Raw genomic sequence first — 9,729 nt, forward strand, 5'->3', positions numbered from 1 at the left:
GCAGCAAGCACCTCAGCGTTTGCAGAATAAGTTCCTGTGCTGCCAAGAGGGGGATTAGTTGTGAAACATCTGGAAGGCTAGAGCCACACCAGTTTCCTTTGCCACAAATCTCTCCACTGGGCGGCTGCTGAGAAAGCCAGAGAGAGAAACTTGCTGTTACATATAGGGCATTTGACTTCAGTGCAGGTGCCCATGGGTTATGTTGCAGTTTTTGGCATAAGATGTGTTCTGGAAACAACAGACCCTGATTTCCTGTCCCTAGTACCCTCTTTAAAGCTGTGCTTTGTTTAATCTGCAGGTTCAGTGGCACATGCTTCCCCTGCCTCCCAGCCCCTTTTTGGTAAAAACCCCCTCTGATGCCTAGCAGTCCTGCTTTGGCTACAGCTGCCTGCCAAAATGGCGACAAGCGGCTTTTATAGCTGCTGACCTTGGGGGCACTTAAACCCATGTTGCAAGATAAATACATCCTGCTCAGCAGAAGTTGCCAGATATTTTGTTGCAGTACAAGGAACGTACTTTGCTGCAGTGCCAGGATTGGGTTCTGAAAGCTGAAAAGTTGTCACTGATTTAGTGGTTTTTAGCCTGAGGTGAGGAGACGGAGGAGTTTGATTTGCATGCTTGTGTCTGCTTTGTTCCCCTTTAGGGTCAGTGGGCGTTCTTGGATTGAAGGGTTATGTGGCAGAGAGGAAAGGTGAAAGAGAAGATATGCAGGATGCACATGTCATCTTAAATGATATCACCGAGGAATGCCAGCCTCTGCCCCCGCAAATGTAAGTGGGCCCCAACTGCCAGAATAAAGCTGTGGATGGCAGCCATCACAGGGGTGAAGGAGCTCCTGCTTGCTTCAGTTAAGCCCATGATATGATCCTTTTTGGTTTGAGGGGCTGATGCTCTTGACTACACCTGTGTCATGGTGTGTGGTTTTGGGCTTGTTATTGGGAGACTTAGGTTGAATCATTAACTGTGTTCCTGGGCAAATCACGGGATTATTTTATATACAAATACTTCCCTTTGATTCATGCTCAGTAGATTTAGTCACTGACTTCACAAGGATTGTAAGGGGCAGGTAACTCTGGATGAGCCTCTGTTACACAAATGTAAGCGTGGATGTCTAGAGACCCCCAGTTTACTTATAAGTAATCAAGCCTTGCCTTGGGGATTTTACAGTGTGTAAAAACCCAAACTGTGGTGATGGAAAAGGCTCAAAGAAGAGAAAACAGATGTCAGAACTCTCTCATTTGAAAAGTTGAAATCTCTTAGCAAATTAATACATGTAAGTTTATGTAGGGGGAGTGTGTATATTTAAAGGAATGCTCTCAAGCATCATCCTGATAGTGAATTTAGTTTCTGAACTAATATTGTCCTGAAAGCTTCATGTGAGTTTCTTGGCTGTAGTGTGGTTTCAACAAGTTTAGGCATGGAAAGAACTGTAGGAGTGGTTAGACTGATGTCTGTGTAGTGCTGGGGAGTTGCAGTGCCCATGAGGTGAGATGTTTAGCTGCTTTATGCCAAGTTGTGGTCTATAAACTCTCTTCTGCCCTTCATTTTCTTGAGGGGTGGAAAATTACAAGAAAGTTCTCAGCTCAGTGCTTGCACACGTAAGCTGTGTAAATGCTTGAATGTGTGAGTTTAGGGACTTGCCACTGTTGTTCGTGCCTTGGAATGCAGTATTTATTCAGTCTGGCTAACACGGGACAGGGTGTTAGGGAGATGAATGTACTAGATCCCACCCTCTGGCTAACAGCTTTTCTTAGTCCCTTTCTGCTATTCCTTGTTCCCTCACAGCACACGTGTCTCGTACTTTGCTGTTTTTGATGGCCATGGGGGAGTCCGAGCCTCAAAATTTGCAGCACAGAATCTGCACCAAAACCTGATTAAGAAATTTCCTAAAGGTGAGAGGAGTGGAATAAGGGCTGTAGTGACAACTGTCATCTTTTCTGCCTTGACATTATGGCAGTGGATAGGGAAACTGATTTGTTTGGGTGTAGTTCTACAGTTCCCCTCCTTTATTGCCAACTTGCAAGCCAGTGGGCTTGCAAGACTGCGCTGTCTCCCGGGGAAGAGGGCTGGAAGCCTTTTTGACACAAGGGTACAAGTGGCCAGTTGTGAACTGCTAAGCAAGTGTGAGATACACTGTGGCCAGTTTTGGCAGTGCCGCTTTGAGAGTGAAAATACACTGATGGGCAAGAGGGATATGTCATAAATTCTCCATACATGCCACCATGCAAACTTTTGGTACCGTGAGCCCAGGATGTACCCCAGCTACTCTGCACAGGATCTGAGAGATGCACTGCCTGAATGAATGTTGCAAGAGCGAAGGGAGGGACTGGCATAGGTCAGATATGTTTTAGCTGGAGCTTAGTTGCTGTTTTCCCTGTCTGACAGGTGAGGTAGTCAGCGTGGAGAAAACTGTGAAGAGATGCCTTTTGGATACCTTCAAACACACAGATGAAGAGTTTCTAAAGCAGGCATCCAGCCAGTAAGTGTAAATGCTTCCCATACATTTGTATTTCTTAGCTTGCATCTCGCAGGCCTTAGATCTGAGCAAGGCAGAGGAAACCTTGAGTCATGTCTATGTTTTGGCAAAACCCCATACAGCTCAGCTATACCAGGCTGTAACTGCCAGCTGAGTGCCTGCTAGAGCTAGATCACAGCATGTTCTGGTCTTACACTGTGGTAAGTGGTCTGTAGGACCCCTTAGACTAAAATACATGTTTGTGGTAAAGGAAGGAACCAAAACATGACCAAGAATACACCTCTGTCCTTACCAGGGTGTCTTGTTTGCCTTCTTTTTAAAGACTTACCATGTTGTTGAATTGAGTTATCCCGTACTGCCTGAGATGGCATCTCTGTGTTAACAGCATTGAAGTGTGGCAGGAGGGTATCTGTAGAGCAGTGCTTTGCGTGCTGCTGTGTGCAGCTTTCTTTAGAGCTGCATTCCTGTTAGTGAGTATGTGTTTACCAGGCTGGAGTACATCTCTGAGGTAACTTTTAATGCCCTGTGTTGAAAGACTTAACTCTCCCAGTGTAAGTTTGTCTTGCTTTCTTCACCTCTTTTGAAAACAGAGATGTTGAAAAAGAATGTCCCTCATCTTAAGCTTGTTTCTAACAGATTCTTTTGAAACGAAGCTGAAAAGCATAGCAGCTACTTTCTGTAGGATGAATGCCAGCCTGCCTCCCAGCTGGGTTTTGAGTGCAAGCATCCTTACCTTTTCTCAGTCTCTGCTGAACTGACACCAACTGTGTGGACTAGGGAAGATGTAGACTGCATTTAAAATACAGTCACTTTGTTACCGATCCTTTACACATTTGTTTTTTCTTTTTTTCTTTGATTTCATAGTGACATCTCTCACACAGATGGAAAGGCTGTTGATGCATCCGGTTCTGAGATTCCCTGCAAATTTTCAATTCTAAGTAAATTGCAAACTGGCTCAGTCTCTTAAGCCTAATCAGATCAACAAATTTGACCAGGCAAAAGGAAGAAGTTTCCTTGAGCCTGTCACAACAGTGTCATTCCCAAAGCAGTCTCCATTTGGTCAGACGTAGGACTTATGACAAAGGCACTACAAAGGATCACTAGTGATAGCTGTATTGATGACGAAATGAATGATCTTCATTCAGCCACACCTTCAAAGTTAGAAAAAAATGGATGAAATATGTCTAGAAATCAGTCTTTCTCGAAGCTAGTTTCGGTAAAGACTGGCATGCTAGCCAGGCTTCATTGTGGGCAGGGCTAGTCTGGCAGCTGTAATCTAAGAAATGCTTCTCATTTTACCTAGAGCTCTAGAGATACAAGCTTAACTACAGCAAGTTAAATATTAGAAGAGTGACTGAACAAGTGGTGTTGCTGCTTAGCTGGGGTGGTGAGGACTGAGGTGGGCAGGCAGGGGTACTGCAAAAAAGGGAAGGGAAGTGAAAAGGAAGGCAACGCTGCTGCAGTCCTTGCTGTGCCTGCCTTTTCCTGCAAAGAAGGAGACTCCCGAGGATGACTTTGGGGTGCTTGTTTGCTCTTGATGATGCCTACGAGCTTCTGGGCAGTCCTTGGGGATGGGCCTGCTCCAGCCACAGATGAGCTTTCCTGGGAGCTGAGTGTGAGGAATGATTGGTATGGGGGGCGTGGCTGGCAGTATTTGAACCAGTTGGGCATTGGCCATGCATTTAGAAGTCATGCTCCTCTGTCCTAGTCTGGCTCACTATTTACCATCAACAGTTCCCCTAGCTGCTTGCAGGCAGCTGCTGGGGGCTTGTGCTAGCTGACTGCTGCATGTTGGCATGTGACACTTCCTTGAGTCCCAAGGAGCACTCTGTGACTAACTTCTTAAACATTGTTTTCCCCCTTAGTAATCTCATTTTTGTTCCCTTCAGGAAGCCAGCATGGAAGGATGGCTCCACAGCTACTTGTGTCCTAGCTGTTGACAATATTCTCTACATAGCCAACCTGGGGGACAGCCGGGTAAGCAGAATGGAGAAGCCCACTGCTGGCATCTCAGTTCCTCAGGGAGCTTTATTTGCCCTGAAGGGTGAGGTACTTGTGTGGGATATCCCAGTTGCCATGAGCTCCCCAACTGTTCCTATAAAGCATCTTGTTTTGGGTGGGTGCAGGGTACTTCGGTGTTCTGTCCCATAGAGTAAAACAACTCTGTGTGTGGTAGCTCTCTTGTATCTAGAATAGAATAGAATATTTCACTTGGAAGGGAGCTACAATGATCATCTAGTCCAACTGCCTGACCAGTTCAGGGCTGATGAAAAGTTAAAGCATATTATTAAGGACATTGTCCAAAAGCCTTTTAAACACTGCCAGGCTTGGGGCATTGAACACCACCCTAGGAAGTCTGTTCCAGTGTTTCACCACCCCCTCAGTAAAGAAATGCTTCCTAACATCCAGTCTGAACCTCCCCTGGCACAGCTTTGAGCCATTCCCTTGCGTCCTGTCCCTGGATACCGGGGAGAAGAGCTCAGCACCTCCCTTCCCATGTCCCTGCCTCAGGAAGCTGTAGGGAGCAATGAGGTCGCCCCTCAGCCTCCTTTTCTCCAAACTAGACAAACCCAGAGTCCTCAGCCACTCCTTGCAGGACATGCCTTCCAACCCTGCCACCGCTTTTGTTGCACTCCTCTGGACACGTTCAAGAACCTTCACACCCTTAAACGGGGCCCAGAGCTGCACACAGCACTCAAGGGGAGGCCGCACCAGCGGTGAATCACTGAATACAGCGGGACAGTCCTCCCTCTTGCCTGGCTGGTCATGCTGTGTGTGATGTACCCCAGGACGTGGTTTGCCCTCTTGGCTGCCAGGGCACACTGCTGGCTCCTATTGAGCTTGCTGCTGACCAGCACTCCCAGATCCCTTTCTGCCGGGCTGCTCTCCAGCTGCTTCTCTCCCGATTTATACTTGTGCCTGGCATTACTCCATCCCAGGTGCAGAATCTGGTACTTGGACTTGTTAAATTTAATGCCATTGATGATTGCCCGATGCTCCAATCTGTCTCTGTCCCTCTGCAAGGCCTCTTGTCCCTCAAGAGAGTCAACAGCACCTCCCAGTTTGGTACCATGAGCAAACTTGCTAATGGTGCATTCAACTCCTGCATTCAGGTCACCGATAAAAAATACTGAACAGCACTGGTCTTAGGACTCAACCATGGAGAACACCGCTGGTGACTGGTCACCAGCCAGATGTAGATGTAGCCCCATTCACTACAACTTTTAGCGAGCGCTCAATAAGTTCTTGCTGCAGTTTTGTTGCTCTTTACTCATGAGGGTCTTCTGTCAGCACAGGCGATTCTGTGTCGTTACAATGAAGAGAATCAGAAACACACAGCCTTAAGCCTCAGTAAGGAGCACAACCCCACCCAATATGAGGAGCGTATGCGGATACAGAAAGCTGGGGGAAATGTCAGGTATGTGCCTAAAGGGTGTGAGTGAGCCAGCCCAGCTTTGGGCCAGAGCGCTGAGTTTCTGGCGTTTCCTGAGCCCAGCACTCATGCTAATGAGAGCCCAAAGAAAATCTGTTGCTGCCTGCGGGAGGCACAGTGACGCCTGAGATGTCTAAGGATTCAGTGGCTTGAGTTGGTTCATGAGAGCTGGTGCTTACAGTGGGCTTACAGTGGTGACAAGGGTGCTGTGCTGCAAAGGCAAGAACCTATGTGAAAGCCTGGCAGTGCAATCAAGCGTGGATGTGCTTAAGCTTGACCTACAGAGTTGGACCTAGAGCACTGGACTTGATTGTTTAAGAAGTTACCACTTGCTGCATGCTGTGGCATTGAGCAGAACTCAATTCCTTGCTTGCAGCATCACCTCTCCCTCCTTGTCCTGTAAGAGCCCCCTCTTAGAGGTTGGTTTGAGAGGGCATAAGCAGCCCTTGATGTTGGTCTGTGTTCCTCCCCTGGGGGCTAGCTTATGCACTGAGGTGGTCTGCTGTAGGAGGGAGGTTTCTGGAGCCAGAGTAGGGTTATCTTAATGTTCCTGTGCATGGCTGTTTGGGCAGCTGGTGCTAAACACAGCAGCTGTGTCTGATTTCCCTGGCTAGGTTCTCTCCCTTCTTTGAAGGCTGTTTCTTGATTTAATGGCATCCTTCACAAGAGAGGACTTGGTGCAGAATCCCCCATGGGGTGGGCTCAGTTCTGTTATGTTGTCGTGTCTGGAGGGCCATATTCCCCTTATCTCTGGAGAGCACATGCTGCTGCTTATGCTTAGCACTGATCTATCATTACACACAGGAAAGAGATGGGCCAGTGCCTGTTAGCTCTTTTCAGAACTGGGGGAGCATCTCCCCAGCTGCCTGAGAGCCTCTCCCACTGCCTGTAGTTCAATATTTTGGGCCCAAGAGATAAGTCACCAAGTGTGTGAGCTTCAGATCTCTTCTATGTGACGTGCCTCGCTTCTTGCTTTTATCTCAAGTGTGGCTGGTTGGACTATGAGATGAATGAGCTTGTGACTTTCCAGAGTGCACAGAAGAGCCATTTTGGGGAGAAGATGCTCGATTGTTGGAAAGGTGGAGTGTGGGAAGCTGCTTCTGTTGGGGCAGCACTCAATTAATTAGAAAAGTTTAGCAATCAAAAGTGCTTCCTAAGGAGGATTGTAACTTGGGTTTCACAGAACTGGTTGCTGTGATCAGTGGTTAGTAAAGACCAAGTGGTCAGGAGAAAGTGCCATTGTTCTTGCTCCTTGGAACTGCCCACAGTTGAGCCAGTCCATAGGGGTTGCTGTACTGATAGGCAGAGCACAGGAGGGGCTCAGACCTGGTCTTGTCTGCTGCCACTCTGTGCTTCTATACCTTGCCAAAAAATAATCTGTGATCTCCACCTCTGGGAGTTCAGCTCAGCGTATAACTCTTACTTCCCTGGCTGGCTAGGCTAAGCAGGACTTAGTAACTCAGGGCAGAGAGACAGAAAACAGCCTTGAATTCTCGTGACTTCATTTCTTTCTCCCTCTTTCCAGTTGTTTCCCAAAGCTTCACACAAACATGCAGAAAGGGAAGGAGACTTGGAAAGGAAGATCTAAGCTTGCTGGGGAAGTGGAGCAGGGTTTGTAAGAGGCAGCTGAACGCACCATGAAGAATGTTTTTGTCAGGCAGTGCAGTGAGATACGCACGTGTGGGGTGGTCTTTCAATGTTTTCTTCCCTTGTGCAGGGATGGAAGAGTCCTAGGAGTGCTGGAGGTTTCCCGCTCCATCGGGGATGGCCAGTACAAACGCTGTGGTGTTATCTCCGTGCCAGATATCAAACGCTGCCAACTCACGCACAACGACAGGTAAAGTGTTCCCATGCACAAGGAGGTTGGCTGTGTCCTAGCTCTGCTCAGCAGAAGTAGCACAAGTTGCATGATGCTGTATGCTCTGCTGTTAGGGCTGAGGCACTTCAGACTGATCACCCGGGATTAGACGATGCTCTTAACTGCTGACATCTCCTGTTCCTTGTCACTATAGTGGGATAATGCTGCTGCGTCCCTCTGCCAAGATAGTTTGAAGGCTCCAGTTGGAGAAACCAGCCTCGCAGCAGTGATAACATACACAAGCCTTAGACTTCCTTCATGCTCTGAAAAAGTTCACAGGCCAGGGTTCAAGCACTTGGTTAAGGCTTGAATTCTTTGATCCGTGTCCTATCCAAGAGTTGTTTCTAGCAGCCATGGTGCCCACACATACCACAAATACCATGCATTTGTGTCTGATATTTGAAGATTTGAGATAGTTTTCTAACATGTGATTGGCAATGACAAATTGCTGTGAGCTTTCATGTCAGCATGGCCCTGCAACCCCTCTGAGGTGAGAATGTAACTTATTACGGCTGCTTTTTCTGGGATTAGAGTTCCGTATCACTAAAATATTTCTAAAGATATTATAAGCATCAGAATGTGGAACGATGTCTTCAGAGACATGTGCTGCTCTGGCAGGCTGGCCAGCCTCTGATGATTGTAGTTTTCCTTGTCCAGTGACTCTGGTTAGGGCTCCTGGTTAATACAATCCCCTGTGCAGGCAGGGAGGGCACAGCAGGCTGTCTCTGGTGGAGAGCTAGGAGGCAGCTGTCCCTGCCTTGGGCTTTGTATCCCCTCAACCTACTGCATGCAGCCTGCGACAGTACCTTGTGTCAGAGTTTTCTGATCACAGTTATGCCTCTATTGCTGGGTTAAGCTGCTCACTTTTCTTTTGAATATTTCTATTCAAATTAAGTTATCGCATACCTCAGGATCACGGAAATATAAAGGATTTAAAGGGATGCACATAAGGTATTAAGCTGGCTGTGTTTACTTCCTTGAACTAGCTACTTCACAGGGAAAATACGTGGATGAAAAGGACTCAAAGGAAAGAAGCACTTCCTAGGGAAGTAATGTAGCTTTCCAGCAGGGTGTGGTCTATGGTCTTGCCTAATGGTGCAGTGTCAGTGGGACTGCCTGTATGTCCTGATGTAGGTCTTACATTGTTTGCCTGGCTCTTTGGCCTGTATTTTGAATTGCCTCAGCTCCATGAATGGTAGGTTCTTGAGCACCAGAGGACTTCTGGTGCTTCTGAGGGATTTTCAGATGAGCTTTACAGTATCTTCCCTTTGGATTGAAGTGTGGGTACTCATAAAATAGCTCAGAGGGATTTTGCTGTAGCTGGGGAGCCAAAGATTCAGCCTTGGAACCTGTCTCTGCTTGATTTCCAGGTTCATTCTTATAGCGTGTGATGGCCTTTTTAAAGTCTTTACACCAGAAGAAGCTGTGAACTTCATTGTGTCCTGCCTGGAGGTGAGGAGAAGGCAGCATGGAGGCTGGGTTTGTCAAGTGCAGGGGGTACAAAATGGAATGACTCTGACTTGCAGTAATGTACTTCTGCCAGGGTATCCTTCCTTACACCTGGGGTCGTCCTTATTTGTTTTGCTTCCCCGTGTGCTTGCACCTATGTGCTTTGCTGGGAGCATTCAGTGTTGTTTTTCGTCGTCCCAACAGGATAAGAACATCCAGACAAGAGAAGGGAAGCTAGAAGCAGATACTAGATATGAAGCTGCATGTAACAGACTGGCCAACAAAGCAGTGCAGCGAGGGTCGGCGGACAACGTCACGGTCATGGTGGTCCGGATAGAGCACTGAGAGATGAGGCACAGCAGCAGGATCCCCAGCTCGCGGCGGATGTAAGGGAAGGGAGAAGTTGGTGTGCGTGCACGTGTGGCTGGGGGAGGGTGGGTCCTGCTGGATGCTCTTCGGTGTAAATAAAATTTTGGTGGTTTGTTTTTTTTTTTTTCTAATAGTTTTAGCTCA

At 47.5% G+C, this 9,729-nt stretch overlaps 1 protein-coding gene across 1 annotated transcript in view; it reads left to right on the top strand.

Moving 5' to 3' along the window:
- ILKAP (integrin-linked kinase-associated serine/threonine phosphatase) overlaps positions 1–9,729 on the top strand; it is a gene marked incomplete at its 5' end in the record, with an annotated part of 11,750 nt that extends 2,021 nt beyond the window's left edge. The window contains 8 exons of the mRNA XM_010294511.1: positions 644–770; positions 1,786–1,892; positions 2,386–2,479; positions 4,366–4,453; positions 5,773–5,894; positions 7,627–7,746; positions 9,138–9,219; positions 9,421–9,729. Of these exons, the coding sequence (XP_010292813.1) occupies positions 644–770; positions 1,786–1,892; positions 2,386–2,479; positions 4,366–4,453; positions 5,773–5,894; positions 7,627–7,746; positions 9,138–9,219; positions 9,421–9,561 (881 nt within the window). The remainder of the gene's footprint in view (positions 1–643; positions 771–1,785; positions 1,893–2,385; positions 2,480–4,365; positions 4,454–5,772; positions 5,895–7,626; positions 7,747–9,137; positions 9,220–9,420) is intronic.

Source organism: Phaethon lepturus, unplaced genomic scaffold, assembly GCF_000687285.1.
Source record: "Phaethon lepturus isolate BGI_N335 unplaced genomic scaffold, ASM68728v1 scaffold26639, whole genome shotgun sequence".
In the NCBI taxonomy this organism is placed as follows: domain Eukaryota; kingdom Metazoa; phylum Chordata; class Aves; order Phaethontiformes; family Phaethontidae; genus Phaethon; species Phaethon lepturus.